This window comes from Siniperca chuatsi, linkage group LG2 (genome assembly GCF_020085105.1).
Source record: "Siniperca chuatsi isolate FFG_IHB_CAS linkage group LG2, ASM2008510v1, whole genome shotgun sequence".
In the NCBI taxonomy this organism is placed as follows: Eukaryota; Metazoa; Chordata; class Actinopteri; order Centrarchiformes; family Sinipercidae; genus Siniperca; species Siniperca chuatsi.
The window spans coordinates 7159308-7175737 of record NC_058043.1 but is presented as its reverse complement, the minus strand read 5'-3'; the positions used below and the strand labels follow the sequence as shown (position 1 = coordinate 7175737).

The 16430-nt window shown below is 40.6% G+C and overlaps 1 protein-coding gene across 7 annotated transcripts in view; it reads right to left on the bottom strand.

The window, feature by feature from the left end:
* LOC122864429 (plasma membrane calcium-transporting ATPase 1-like) overlaps window positions 1–16430 on the bottom strand; it is a 109991-nt gene that overhangs the window by 14408 nt on the left and 79153 nt on the right. For all 7 annotated transcript variants that reach the window (XM_044171887.1, XM_044171865.1, XM_044171895.1 and 4 more), the window contains 9 exons: window positions 16080–16321; window positions 15701–15938; window positions 13166–13345; window positions 11448–11535; window positions 11043–11149; window positions 8200–8391; window positions 3708–3921; window positions 3304–3515; window positions 2380–2487 (listed from right to left, as the gene is read on the bottom strand). In XM_044171887.1, coding sequence (XP_044027822.1) covers window positions 2380–2487; window positions 3304–3515; window positions 3708–3921; window positions 8200–8391; window positions 11043–11149; window positions 11448–11535; window positions 13166–13345; window positions 15701–15938; window positions 16080–16321 — 1581 coding nt within the window. The remainder of the gene's footprint in view (window positions 1–2379; window positions 2488–3303; window positions 3516–3707; window positions 3922–8199; window positions 8392–11042; window positions 11150–11447; window positions 11536–13165; window positions 13346–15700; window positions 15939–16079; window positions 16322–16430) is intronic.

Sequence of the window (16430 nt, the reverse complement as noted above, 5' to 3'; positions counted from 1 at the left end):
CCAGGCAGGGGTTTAACATAAAGGGCTTAACAAAAAGATGCGATTCAGTTGCATTATGGGAAATGCAGTGTTTTGGAGCCATTCAGGGACTGAAAGTCAGGAAATCCCAGCCTCTGCTGCTTCAATCTTTTTATAATCTGTCTCTTATGAGTCTGTTCATAAAAGTGCGATACCAAAATCACTGGAGTGCCCCTTTGAGAGCGGTGAGGATCAACATCATGAAGGATGAATTTCAGGGGAAGTTTGACAACTTAGTTTTTGATCAAAACTGATTTAAGTTTAACTGACTTTTACTATAGAAATTCTAACAAATCAACAAAATTTTTGTTAATTTTTTTCATATTACTTGCACAATTCTTTATCAACAAGCAATCATTAAAGGGACAGTTAACCCCAAAATCAAAAATACATATTTTCCTTACCTGTAGTGCTATTCATCCATCTAGATTGTTTTGGTGTGAGTTGCCAAGTTTTGGAGGTATCGGCCGTAGAGATGTCTGCATTTTTTGAATATAATGGGACTAGATGGCACTCGGCTTGTGGTGCTCAAAGCGCCAAAAAAACTACATTTGAAAAACTCAACAGTAATGTCTCTTTCCAGAAATCATGACCTGGTTACTCAAGATGATCCACAGATTTGTTGTGAGCAGTTTCATGTAAGAACTATCGGTAGAAAGAAAATACAAATAGGGTGAACTGTCCCTTTAAGCTGTACTGAAGCTTTATTTATTTTAACAGACCTCAAACCTCAAATACAACATATGAGAACTTGTGAAAAAGAACAGCACTTACTTTTGTACGTAAACCCTGTAAAATGTATTTTGTTCTTTTTATTAATTGTTATTGTAATTATTATGTTTACATATATGATCTTGTTATTAATCAAATAGACATTAGGGGTGGGCGATACCGCAAAATGTGGTTACCAAGTAATACAGGGTCAGAATCACCGATATTGATATGAATACTTTTTATTGTTAAAAGCGGCTTATGTACTTTCATGTAGGGGAGAGCAGTGTGTCATGATTCATGAGGCAAAAAAGTTATATTCAGCCATTTTCATATTTCATTGTTTATAGGTATATTATTTTTTTCAGTTACATTAAAATAATTAATTTAGAAGTTTCAATGGGCTGAATACATGAGGCTAATTGAATGTGTGAATATAGTCTGCTAATGATGCCAACTAGCCTACAGTTTGAAAATGTAACATAATGCTGAAGATCCGATATGACTAAAATATTAATTTCACTACTACATACCTGGATATTCCTTGCCTGAGCCGCTCTGTAAAACTCTGCCAGTGTCTCTGTATTGGGTTCTGGGTTTAAACACGCTTGTGGTGTTGCCACAGTAGTGAACAGCCTTCCTACTCACATTGCAGTTCACAACGTTTTCAGTCACAGCTGTGTAATATCTCCAAATGATGCTCCTCTTTAGTTCAGCCATCGCTGCAATATGTGTCGGATTAAACTAGTCAGGGTGCGCGCCGCGGCTCGTATGTTGTTTCAGTGCACAGAACACAACGACAGCAGAGGAGAAGCACAGAGTACATGCACTACGATGCGCCGATCCTATTAACACTAGAATCGATTTTCAAAAACGAGACGTAGCATCTGTGGTAACGATATTTTGGTATATTGGCATCGATCCGCCCACCCCTAATAGACATCTGATGAAATGGTCTATTGAATTTACTGTATATATTTTATTGTATTACCTTTATTGTTGTATTGGCTTTTATATTGTTGTTTGTTCAATCAAAAAAAGAGAGGAGAGAGACGCAGCCAGCCTCCTGCTGCAGCTGCACGTCAGCTTTTTATATTTCTGGCACCTTCTCTCTCTCCGTGCTAGAAACAAAAGGCGTTTTACCTCTAAAGCAAGTCACAGACCTCAGATCAGTCTGTTTCTGTCAGCATCTTTCTGCCTCTCTGCCCTCCAACTGAACCCACCAGCCTTTTTATGACTGAACTTTTATTTCTATATTGTGTGTGTGTGTGTGTGTGTGTGTGTGTGTGTGTGTGTGTGTGTGTGTGTGTGTGTGTGTGTGTGTATGTGCGTGTGCGTTAACAGGATCAGGCATGTGATGGTGTGTTTGTGTGCGTGTGTGTATCCACAGAGGAACTGACACGCCGAGTTTGTTTTCCCTCTGCGCTCGTAAACAGGAGTCGCGCTGCTTTCATGTGCTGAGCTCATTACCATGGCGATGGTTGTGATGGCAACGCTGAAGCAGCGCAAGTGTGACAGGCAACAGTTTGCTGCCACAGACCTCGTGTATCCACCTCTTCATCTTCTCCTCAGTACATGCTGTTTATTCATATTCGGCTCTGATGCTGTTTGCTCAGAACAAAACACCTGTGGTTCTGGTTCTGGTCTCACCTGTCCCCACAGCAGCTCGCCCACACCGATGAACACACACCACAGCCACTGGTCGATGGTCAGAGCCGTGCAGGAGAACGGCTTCCCTCCGAACTGAACGATGACGATCTGATGAGGAAAGAAACATACGGGACATGTTAGCTGAGTGAACTCAGAAAGGGTTAGTCTGGTGGCGTTCAACGTTTTTCTTAATGTAACTGGGCAGTGAAGCCTGAAGAGATGCTTTATCAAACTAAATGCTTTATCAAACTAGCTTCAGCCTCTAACTTCAGCCTAGTGATTATCAAACTAACTTCAGCCTCTAACTTTAGCCTACTGATGTTCAACCTAACCTCAGCTTATTGATTAACAAACTGACTTCAGCCCAGCCATTATCAAACTAACTTCAGCCTATTGATTATCAAACTAACCTTAGCCCCTTGATTATGAAGCTAACTTCATGCCTGGTAAAACTTGCAACAACAGATCTTGACACATCTCTTCTTGTGATCAATTTAGATTACATTCTTAACAATTACCTAATTAAATATGTGACATTAGTGGGTGCGATCTTTATATCAGGCAATGTGTCGCTTTAATACGCTGCAAGAAGTCCTGAGTTTTTTAAAGTTCATTGTAGATGTGAACAACTTTTTAAGGCAAATAATTTCAATTTAAAATAACAATACTTCAGAAAAGCCATGCTGTCCTCACCATCGGCCCTGTGTAGGCAAACCTTTAAGGTTTTTGGCTGGTTGGTTTTATGTCGGCACGCCACTCAGAATGCAAGTGACCCCCTTCCTCCCTCGCTTTATATTAATGATCTAATTTCATAATTTTTACATTTTAATTTTGACCTATGTATCTATTAAAAAAAGGGTTTGATAGAAAACGTTTGGGAATCACTGCATTAGATGATGATGTATGTGATGATGATGGAGTTACCTGCAGGGCGAAGGTCCCCAGTACAACGCTGCAGAAGATGGGGTTCCTGTAGATGCCCTCGAACACGTTCCTCTCTCCGTGGATCTTCCTGGCGTTGATTTCGTTGAAGAGCTGCATCATGACGAACACGTTGAACACGATGGTGTAGTGCTCCGACGGCGGTGAGTGCAGGGGAGAGTTGCGGCCGTTGTCGATGTCAAAAATTGTCTCACCTGAGAAACAATGTAGGAAAAGATCCACAAAACAAATCTCAATTTTTTTTGACAACAAACAATAAATATCTTAATATCCATGGATTTACATACTGACCAATAAGTCCAATACTTGATAGATCTCACGGCTAAAGAACGGCTCGTCTGGTTTATACAGTTTTCCCTGTGAATGTTGTTAGTTGTTTAACTCACCAGCGAAGAGCAGAGTGAAGATGATGACAAGCTGGTACACTGCGTGGCCCAGGATGTTCTTCATCATGGTCCTGGAGATGAGAGGCTTGTTGCGGCCGTACGGTCTTCGTAACAGCAGAGACTCGGTGGGCGGCTCGGTGGCCAGAGCGAGAGACGCCAGAGTGTCCATGATGAGGTTGACCCAGAGCATCTGGACGGCCTTCAGAGGGGAGTCCTGCAGGAGGAGGAGAGGTCAGGAGCTTAATTTACAGGAAGGAATGGAGATCTGAGCGAGCAAACAAGTAATAGGAAAACATAACAACCAATAACACGTCATGGCGAGGCGTCATGCAAGCCAAAATTCTGGGGTGGGGGGCATGGGGGTCCTTCCCCAGGAAATAGAAAGAATATAATGATTTGGGGATATTTTAAAACTTCACTGCAGTTTTTGTAGCTCAGTAATCTCTGACTTTATATTAAGGTAAATGCTGTGTTTATTTAGAGATTTTCATGTCAATTATTTGTGCTTTTATTCACTCACTTCTACACGAGCTTCTACACTGCTGCCACTTTACTTGAAAAAGAGCTAAATCTTGTCTGCTTCACTCAAAAATTTCAAGGCAAATGAATTCACATAAAAAGACTATTTCCACAATGTAAATTAATTTAGAGAACATAGACAATAAAGCCACAGATGGAAAGAACCTGCCAACGTGGTAATAGCTGTATTTTCAAACACAATGCACAGGAAGCAGTACAGATGAGACTGTGCTGACATGATTGACGTTGACTGACAGCTCCAGTGACAATAAAAGCTCAGACTGAGAAGTAGTAACTTATTTTCCAACTGCTCAGATCCGTCGTCATCACTAGCCTATAACCTGTAACCACACCTAAAGTTACAGACTAGAGAGAGAGAGGGGGGAAGCAATAATAGCAATAAGGTTTAGGATTTTCATGCCGTCTGTCTGAAAAACTCCAAAAGGAATCCATAATTCTCTCCAAGTTCACTTCCTAATTGCATTACATTTTCACACATTTGAAAAGGGGTGTACGTTACGCTGTGGCCTACGTCTCCTCCAGCATTGATGCTGTGTGCGCGCGTACCTGCTGTTGGGAACCGATTACATCCTGCGACTTTTGGAAGAAACCAAGACCATAGGAAAAGAGGGGGGGGACTTTTTGAGGTATGCTCTATGACACAATTAGAAGAATATGTTTAACTCATAATATAAAATGATCATAACTACATATTATAAAAAATAATAGTAATAAAATAAAATAAAAATATAAATAAATCCATCTTCATCTTGTTCTTTCTGTTATTTCCCTCCAGTTTCTCTCCTTTTTCTTCTTGCCTCTGCACATTTTGAGTGGAGTAATACAGCTTTGGGATAAGCATTTTTGTCTTTTTTTATTTCTCAAATTAAATTATTTTGAAAACGCCTCTTCACCTCTCTGCAATTGCAATCTGCATATGATGTCTGCAGCCCCTGGTGGTGTACGCCTTTGGACACCAGCCAGAACAACAACAGAGAGATTCAAAGACATGTTTGTACATGTAAGCTGAAAGTATGCGTGAAGCACAATTTTACTGCATATGTATGCTGTTGGGTCCATCCAAGAGCATAACTTGCACATGGGAGGGACATGTGTGGGTGGATATTGTTGAGGCCACAAGCAAAAATGAGCGGAAGACCTGCAGAAACTACTCAGGACTGAAAAAAGAACTTCCACCTTGTCTGCATGTTTTTCCAGGAAGAAAAATGAATTCATATTTTATTTACAGTACATATTCTCCTAAAAATATGCTGAATTGAACATCAGTTAAAGATACGAAAGTGCTCTTTGTAGTAAAGATGCAAATGCAATATTATCTATCATAAAGGATCGGAATTCCCCACCGATTTAGCACCGCACTTGGACAGTTTTTCAAAAAAGCATCAAAATCGATGCAAAACCACAGATATTGACTTCTTTGTTCCACACATTCTTCTTTGTCAAAACCTGGCACCTGCATTACCCACAATGCAACTCGACTGCTGACAGGTCGGAGATTCTGGTGTGTTATGCTAGTAGCGGCTAATGGTAATGGTAAGCTCACTTCTTTCTAAGTCCACGCCTCCAAACTTGCAGTCTTCAGCACTGAGTGAGTAGTAGTACTCGCCGTACTCGCTGAACATAGAGTTCCCCTCTGAGTAGGGTTAGTGCTTTAACAATTTTTGTTATACTCCCATCATACATCCCACCATTAAGCATCATGTGTTTTAGTTTAGTTTTTAGTTTAGAACACATTATTGTCCACAAAGAGGCAATTTGTGTTACAACACAAAGTAGAGGTACTGTAGACACGGGAAAAAAACTACATAGAACAAATATAAAACAGCAACAACAGCAGCAATAACACCCCCACCCCAACATGCTAAAATTGTGAATAAATAAATCTCTAAATTGCACCCCGCCCATTTGATAAAATCATGAATACATACATACATTGCCCCTCACCAATAAGGCTACCGCTTATTTAATTGTGTTATTGCCATGGGAATAGAAGAGTTTTTTTTTTACACGGTTGGTCCTTATTTTGGGTATATGTACCTGCGGCCAGAAGGGAGTGGCTGAAACTCTACTGGCAGACCTTGTCAGCCTTCACAGTCAGCCTGGTCAGGTACAGCTGGTACAGGTCCGTCTGCTGCAACCCCATGATTTTTCCACAGGTCTTGGAACAATTTTCCCTAGCTGTTGTCTGCTAGACTGATTCAAATGCACATAAATGCCTGAAAAGCATTTTTACACACACACACTTCATAGGACCCTCTACACTTCTGAACCCAAACCTACATCATCCCTCTGTACATACAATAAAGACAAATCAGTTTACCATCTTTTAATGATCTGTGCCAACATGTCAGTGGCCTAACACAAACAAAGCGCTGGATGATCAATGAGTATAAACACAACACAGAGACCGCAGTCCCTGTTATATTTCAGGATTATGATGGTGACGTGTTGCCATGGTTTCAGGCTGTATCTTAGCCTACTTTGTGCTCTCTACTCTGTAGACGAGTTAGTTATCTGTCCTGCCAGCTGTGAGCCTTTCAATTAATACACAGCCGCAAGTTACTTTTTTTTTTTCATTGTGTCAGGAGTTAAGTTTCCTGATTAGAGACACATTATGAAACAAAAACATGTGACAATGTTGCCTCGCCTCCTCGCAGCGCTGAGACGGTCACATCAAAATAAAAAAACAACTCGCTTTTTCGTGTTTCTGCGGATATTTGATCAAAAAGAAATTTACAGATGTAGTAAGATCAAAACACAACAGTAAGGCTCAAAATTTACATAACTATCAAGACACAAGCTTCAGTTCATGTTCAATCATCAAAATCCACAGAGAAGATAGAAATACTGATTTACTAACAGCATGCAGCACAGCCACCACATTTTAAACAACTCAGTCTTTGGTCTCTTCATTTGTTCTCAAGCTCTCATCTTTTCAAGTTTTCATTCAAACATGAGCATCCTGAATCAGGTCGAATCAGCTGACTGATGGCAGGGACATGAAACATTTAGACATGGTGATATTAAAGCCTAAAGCCTGTGGAGGAAAATTCGACTTTTTATATAGATTAACTGTAGGAAGTCAGACTGAGCTTTAAAACGCAACTAATGCTTTGGTTGAAAGCTTCAAAATATTATTGATTTCCTGTTGTCAAAGAAATGCAGTGTAATTTTTGTCTCTAAATGTGTCCGGAGGGAATATTTTCTAACCATTGATTAGTTGACAAGACTTAAAAATGATTAATTCCTTCCAAGATGAAAAATAAAATAAATACTCCAAATGACTCCAGCTGAAACTGAGTGTGACATCTTCTTTCAAACTGGCAGACAATGTGGAACCTAAACTTAAAAATCTAATGTTTATTTGAATTCTGTCCTGATTTTAAGTTCAGTTCTAATGAAAATTAAGTGGAAATGTCCTTTTTATGGTCATTTTCATAATTGCAGGATTCTTGCAGGCCTCTTTTGTGCAAACAGTCTGGGTCATCCGTCCAAACCACCTGACAGGATGTAACATCCAATGGCTGGATCAGACCAATCAGAGGACACAATCACACTGCTCTGAATTCTGACCAGAGTCGCCATGTTTGTCAATTAGTGTGTTTTTAAGAAAATTACACAAACATTAAGTTATGCGCACACAAATGGACAATGAAATTTTAATTTGACTGAATGATTTCGTGATGATTTCATTTTGACATTGAACAGCTCTGGACTTCCATAAAAACACCAGACACCAGCTGTAACAGGGACTGAATGGTCAGTTATAAACACCGCATGAGGGGATTGATTGGTTTAAACGTGTAAGTCATGAGTCATGTGTTAACAACGACCTTACCATCATTATTGTCAGATTCAAAATGGAGACATCCTGGTGTCTAAGCAGCTGTGACGACACCGTGAGCAGTAATCCCACATTAACTTCAGAGCCAGTGTGCAGCCTTCAGCCTACCTGTGTGATGCAGGCGCCGGTGAACGCCACGATCACGGCCACCACGTTGACGGTCAGCTGGAACTGCAGGAACTTGGAGATGCTGTCGTAGACGTTCCTTCCCCACATGACGGCCTTGACGATGCTGGTGAAGTTGTCGTCGGTCAGGATGATGTCAGACGCCTCCTTTGCCACGTCTGTGCCGGCGATTCCCTGACAAGAAGCAGAGGGGGACGATCAGATTTATGATTTTAGATGGAAACTCAGATCAAGACAGAAAAAATAAGGTTTTCAACTTAAGTCTAGTGATATTCTATATGTGTCTTACTGTCATCCCATGTGTAGACCCAAACCAACAATGAATTGATTCACTAACAAGGTTCGAGGGAACGAGGTTCTTGTTTATCCAGTGTTCTTGGAGAAAACAACCTGGCCCCCTGGTGATTTGACTTTGACACCCCTGGTTTAAACGCTAATGCAGCTAAAGTGAAAATATTTGTAACCCAATCAACTGACGCAGTGGTAAAAATAACACAGGAGAACCAGTCTCGTGTTAACAGTAACCACAAAGAAGCTGTGATGTGAGTTGCTGTGTCTCTCTGCAGAGTCAGACTCTCCCCGACAGACGGAGGTGGATCGCTCTCTGTTTCCCAGCTGAAGAGGTGATAATTGAACAGGGACACTTGGGTGCAAACTGAAAATATTCCAAATAGGACACATTAGGACTGGAAGGTCACTGGTTTAAATCCCCAGACTACCTCTGTGATGTGTTTAGGAACTGTAACTACTGTCAGAGAGCTGTCTGACAGCACAACAGCTGCTCAGCAGACACTGGTGTTCAGATGACTTTCCTTAGTAAATAAAGGTCACAACAACACAGAGGAGGCAGCTGATGTGAATGAGCTCATCCACAGGCCTGTACTGTGTTTTTAACTGATCTGTTATAACAAATACATTTGTTCAGTGTAACTCTTTGTGCTCTGTCAGCTGGGAGAAACGACGCACTGTGAATCTTTTCTGAACTAATGAACACATAATCAGCAGCAGCTGAAACACTCATTGATGGCAAACACTGACAGTGAGCAGAGCTGCTTCAGGTTTCAATCAGTCTTTTTGTCTCTATTTCAGCTGTTTCTATTTCTCAGGTGAACCAAGTGCTGCTGTCGGTTCACAACTGCATCAGAACCCCCAAATATACAGGCTTAATCACAGTCAGTGCATGTCTTAGCTAGGCACGATGTCTTATATTATTATTTTCAGACTATGTGGGATGTGAGTGCTATACATGTGCTAGGACAATTTTATGAAAAAAAAAGTTTTTTCTTTGTCCACAGGTTTTCAACACAGTAAATATCTGTGAGTGTCAGAGTTCGAGGGATATAAAAACCATGTTGATGCGACATTCTGAGCTTTAGTTGTTTCACAAAACGTGTAAAACAAAAAAGCTAATTTCCATGGATTTTGTCATTCCAGTTGTTTTTTCATTTGGGATGATTATGTTTTTAAGATTCTGGCACTACAGTTCCTATCATGCTTTGAGTGATGTAAACAGGGGGTGTAATATTTCCATTGAGTCAGTCAGTTAGCTGTGGGCTGCACGAGTGGGCAGTCTGTCCACTGTTCTCCGGGACTGAAGTTTTTATTGTTATTCCCTAAATCTCTGCTTGGTTTGTTCTTATGGGGAGTGACAAGGTCATTGATCAAATGTCAACTCTGTTCTGCATTCACATAATAAACACTTGTGACAGTCAGCTGAATGAGGTGATACTATAGGACATTATAGAAAACATTATATTTCCTTTTCAGTTATTCAGCTGTCAAAGATGTAAACTGGACTGATGTTACTAATTTCACTGTTGGCTCGGTGTTCAGATGTGTTACTAATAAAAATATAAATATCAGACTCTGCAGATAGTCAGTATAAAAGGGTATAAAAGTTTTTTTCTGACCATTTTCAAATGTGTGCTGTATAGTTTTAGATGCTCAGATGTATTTTTCCTTTAATTTCCTGTCAGCTGTTGGTTCCATATTCATCTCATGGCATAAAAAAAATATCTAGTGGCAGACTCTTGAAACTTGCTTGAGTTTTCTACTCCATCACAGTGAACTTGACTTTTCAGATCAATTTGCAATTAAAGTGCATCACCAACACTGATAATGTAACTTTTACAAAAACGAATGCAGACGTGATGTTCACTGTGATGGATTACACAACTCAAACAGGTTTTATGAGTCTGCTAATTGATTTTCTTATTGTACAGAGAAAAAAAAGTCTAATCTAAAACACACCGGTATGGCTTGCAAAATAGTTAGTAGTGATATAAAGTATATGCAAATTTGACTAAAGAGGATCAAACTCTCTGATATGGTCCTTTAAAGGTCTGAGATCAGGGATCAGGATATTGTTAACTAAATTAATGGTTAACTATTTGTGACCAGGATTAAGACTGATATTATTTACTGTATATAAGACAGGCAAAAGCCAAAAATATAAAAGACCGAACCAGTCCCCCCATTGTCCCTCTCTGTATGTTGGTCTTTGGAGAATAGGCGCAGTAATGAGGCGGCAGAGTGGCGGCAGAGTGGGACCCCACTGTGCTGATGAACCAAGGCAACCAAGCTCAACATTTATTGATTTAATATTCCATTTCACAGCTATCTTAATGAATCTATGGCATTAAACTCAAGAGTTATTGTGGGTGACGTTTAGAGAAAATACCTATTTCATGGCTGCATTAGAAATGTTATTAACTTAAAGGTTGTTTTTTTTCCCTTTTGGTAATGATGCAGAGCAAACTGGAGCAGCAGATGAGTGAAGCAGTGAAGAGCTGTGCAACAAGGTGAAAAAATGAAGAAGTGGTTACCATGGCAAAGCCAACATCAGCTTTCTTGAGGGCAGGGCCATCGTTGGTACCGTCTCCTGTCACTGCCACCACCTGTCGAGTTTCACCCACCGTGCTGTCAATGATGCCTGATCAACAGAGTAGAACAAAAAAAAAAAAACATTTTTCTATTCAATAAATAGAGTCTATTTCAATGAGAGTATGAACATGTCAGAACAACAAAGGAACAAATGAATTCCCTCCTTCTGTCAGAACTTGAAAAACACAAACATGTAACGACTATTGACTGTGGTTCAATATGAGCTTTGGCTTAAAACCACACTTATCTCACCTTGTACACAAGGACGAATAAACATGTAAGCAGCAGTAAAACGTGCTGAACAGTATACATCACATAACACAGAATCCCTGTTAGAGTGAACTCACCTTTGACCAGAGTGTGTTTGTCTGTCGGTGAGGAACGAGCCAGAACACGTAGTTTGGGCCAAACTTTGTCCAGACGCTCTTGTTCCACCTAGAAATGCAAAACATGAATACACATGTGAAACACATTATGTACCAAGCGCTGCCAAATTACAATCCCTGCCTGTGTAATGAAAGCATAAAACCTTCATAAATTTAAAAGATAACCCTCCTGTAAACCACCTCTTTACTTGAAGTTCTATTTTCTAGTATAATGAGAAACTTTTAGTTTTGGACACAAAACAATAATTCATTTACAGTGGAGGAAAGGAAGTCTGGGCTTCATCTCTCACATGTGCTCTCAGCAATCAGCTCCTAATCCAACCAGGATTAAAACACCAGAGAATACTGCACTGACATCGGACAAGTAGTGAGAAACAGCAGCTAAACGAGAGCTAGACCGATAAATCAGCCGATATTAGCTTATTGCAGATGTCTCATATCAGTGTATATATTGGCCGATAAGTAACAAGAAATTGCAGTACAGAAATGCAAAACTAGATTTGAGGTCATTTAGAAAGAGTGTCATCATTACATAGTTTGTCCACCAGGCAGCACAGACAAGTTTATTTTTGGTTTTTCAACTGTAAAATGTTGTGCTTAGTATGTATCTTTCTATGTAATTCTTAAAAAGCAAAAACAAACCTAAATGATCCATATCAAGATTGTTTGTATATGTTATGTGTTTATGTAAAAAAAAAAAAAAAAATTCTATCTGCAATATATCGTTATCAGATTTTTTTAACTCCCAAACACCGATATCAGTATCGTCCTTAAAAACCCAGTATCGGGAAGCTACAGTTAATACTAACCGCTAAGTTGTAACTAGTTACTTTTATACTGAACTCACCACTTTGTTCAGTTGCACTGTCTCTACTGATGCTACAACTTAAGTAAGTCCACTCTAATCAAAACACTGTCACAGAGAGTGACGTTTTAGCATTCAGGTAAAATCGGAGAGAAAAACTCTGACTAGTGATCAAAGTAAGAGATCTACAATAGACAGTTTTATCTAAAGAGAGAGAGTAATGTATGCTTTCCTGTGTGAACTAGACAACATATGATACAAACTGTCTGTCTGTTACCTCATTAATAATACAACGATCAGTTATCGATCGGTTCTATGGCGAGTATGGCTGTATCACATAAATATGGTCATAAATTATAACATCAACTAAAGTCTCTGGAAACTTCCATCTTGGCACAAAAGATTTGGCAGCAGTAAAAAACTAATCAGTTACAAGTTTCTGTTACAAACAACCAAGTAGTTGTTCAAATGAATGCAGCATAAAATCAGGGAAGGCAGCGAGAGAGAGAGAGAGAGAGGGGGTGACATGCAGCAAAGGGCTGCATGGATTCTAACTATTCTAACTAACTATCTTAACTGTGTTGTAAATGACTTACTGAAGTTAACTCCCACACTACGATTAAACTAACTTACACACAGCTGCTGCAACAGCCTGCTGGACTCTAATGTGACGTCCATGTTGCTCTGTGTCTGCTGGATGTGACAGTATGCAGATTTTTGCTAACAAGCCAAAATTACATCCAGGCTCAGTTGCTCTGAATTTTTGGAGTCATCCTGTGGTAAAAACTTCACGCAGCTTTTAGATTTATAAAATCTTATTACATACTTGTTGGTTATGATAAACTGCAGTAAAATATCTCTGTACTCGTCTCACCTCTCCCTGGTCGTTTCTGATCTGCTGGTTGAACTCCTTGCCCTCCAGACACAGGAAGTCCTCTCCGGGCAGAAGGATGCCACACTTAGTTGCGATGGCGCGGGCGGTGTTGATGTTGTCTCCGGTGACCATACGTACAGTGATGCCTGCACGCTGGCACTTAGAAATAGCCTCAGGTACCTGGAAGAGTGTCAGAAAAAGGAAATGTCATGAAACCTGAAAGATAAGCACAGATGTTACGGAGTCCAGAAGGTCAGAGAAACTTGCCAGCTTCTCTTCATGTTCTATCCATCGGTCTGAAGATGATTTTGACGACTGGAGCCTAAAGCTCACTCATTGTCAAACCAAGTGAGACACTGTCTGATGGCAAGTTTATTTTGTGGTTGGGTTTATTTTGCTGAAGTGACACGTAATAAAACAGATCCAGAATCACATCTCCAGACACCAACATGTGAGACTACACTGATCCTGCAACAGCAGTAGCAGGTTTTACCTGAAATCCCACTGTTGCTGTTCTTTATCCCATCCTAACTGAGACCTCATTCATCTCAGACAAAAGAGTGAATAAACAAAAATATAGACGGGCCACTGTGAGGAGTCCTTGGTGACATAATGGTTGACAATCAGAAAGCTGTTGGCTACTTCCCCTTCTCAACAGGTGGCTCAGCTGGCATTTAAAGGAGACCAACAGTACTGTGTTTGCTTACAAATACATTCACACATCATAGCTTTGATTCATGGAGAGGGGACCTGAGTGAGGGGCTTGGATTCTCAGTCTTTAGATTTCTCCACCTGTTGAAGTGGTGTTCATGGGGTTGTAGTGAGAGAGATACTGTATACAGATACTCTGTATACAAAGATTTTGCAGGGTGGTGATTTATAAAATATCTAAAATGAAAGAAAAGCGAGTTCACTACGTGAGTGCCTTTGTACATCTACATTAAACGAAAATGTAGGATTTATGAATGAAGTTTGGTGAGTAACGCCGGGGACACACAGGTGGTGGAAGCGCTGCGAAGCGCCACGCTAGGTCATTTCTCCTGCGAGCAGTAGCTTGACTGTTCACAGACTACATGCTGTCAGGTCACAGCTACATACATGTTTCATGTTTTAGAATATATATATATATATGAATAAAGGTCCCATTCAGATACGATATCTCTTCTGCCAGGGAGTCCTGGTCAAGATGGGTAGCAAAAAAAATAGGTTTCATATAAAAGTACAGACGGGAACAGATAACATCACAAAAAACATACCAAAACACAACAAAAAGATAGAAAACATACTGGGGCTAAAAGGAATCATGGCAAATAATGGCACTTGTTAAAAGCAATAACATTGTTCCTTCAAAACTGATTTTAAAATATTTTTAAACACGTCAAGAGATGGTAAAGATTCAAAGTTAAGTATGCCTTGTAGCTCATTCCAAGCATGGGGGGCAAGAAAGCAAAAGGCTGATTTAGCGAGCTCTGTTCAGGTGGTTGGGACGAGAACATGAGTAGAATTTTCTCTGATGATCTAGTGTTATAGCTACTGGAGTAACAAGTCAGTAAACTGGATATGTACTCTGGTAATTTACCCAGTAAAACTTTTGCAATAAAAATTAACATATGGGTTTTTCTCCTTAAACACAGTGAAGTCCATTGAACCATCTCATAAAAGTTACAATGATGTGCACGGACGCTTGCACCAGTTACAAACCGGAAGGCAGCATGATAGACTACATCCAGTTTTTTTCAAAAGAGATGACGATGCATGCATATAAAATAATGACCAATAAGAATAATTTTATGCCTAAAAGCTGTACTATTCTTTTTTGAGTTTTGTGTCCATCACATCACAGGTCATGTAGAGATAAACGTTGCTGCTGACTGGCTCCTGCTGCTCTCCAGTTATTTCCATCCTGTCTGTGATCTTTGTGCTCTGACATTAAAGCAGCAGGCAGCACTGATGCTTTCTGAGCTTCATTACAGGCTTCATTTAACACTTCAGAGCATCCGGACTCTGCACACCTGACCAGGACTCACCTCAGTCTTTCTGTTCATTTATCTCGACTCATGGACTATTGAATGCTTTTACCCTAACATTTTTCCTTGTAACACAAACACTTCTATATAATTTTGAGCAGCTTGCCAGATCAGTTCAGTTATACTCTTCATGTGGAAGATTTCAGCTCCATGTTGTCTCTGTTCTCTTATGTTCTTTCAGGAATAAATTGAACTTTGGTGACTCTGCTTCAAGCCTACAGTGCACGCAGGACATTTCAAACTAAGCCAAACTCATTTTTATATCAGTGAAAACAGCTGCAGACTACAAACTCTGATTATCAAATAGATCTACTGACGCCAGACTGAAGTCAAAATGTGAGCAGAGACAATGTAATACTACAGGTAACAGAGGATGCAGGCACCTAAAGTTGATTGATGATAAAAACCCCTAATTTCCAGACATGAACATAACCCAGCATCAGGTGTTAATTACAGGAAGTGTTTTCAGATGGATATCTGTGTGGGCGGGTTTAAATTAGCTCTGTACCTCATGTCTGACGGGGTCCTCGATGCCGACCACAACGATGCAGGTGAGCTCGTTCAGGATGTCGTTCTCATTGTCCCATTCCGGCTCGCCGGCCTCTGCGGGAAAGTCCCTGTAAGCCACGCAGATGGTCCTCAGCCCGTCGCACGCCATTGGCTCAATCACCTTACGCACCATCTCATCACGGTCCTTTGGCTTGAAGATGCGAGGCTGACCCTGGGCGTCCAAGATACGAGAGCATCTTGGGGGGAGGGACATTATTAGGTAGAGTGAGAAATGCCATCCACTACTCCATCCATCCAACCATCCGCCCTACCATCCATCCACCCCTCTTCCCTCAGACAGATTAATATTTTTCAGTTTATTTGATCTCTTTGCTTACTTTCTCAGGATGATCTCTGACGCTCCTTTGCTGTACATGCGGAAGCCTCCATCAGCGTTCTTCAGCACTGTGCTCATGGACTTGCGGGAGGAGTTGAAGGTGTAAACCTTGTAGAGTTTCTCTTCGGGGACCTCGTCTCTGATTGGCTGGTAGTCCCTCTTCAGGTCCAGCACCAGGCCCAGCAGAGCGCACTCAGTCTTGTTGCCCACGTGGCGGGGCAGGCCGCCTTCTTTCTCCGGAGGCTGAGAAGGGACAAAAGGTTTGGATGTGATATGAGAGTTTATAACCAGTTCTGTGTCCTTGCAGGCAATGAGGAGCACCAAGTCTACTTCTGCATGTACAGCGGTTCAG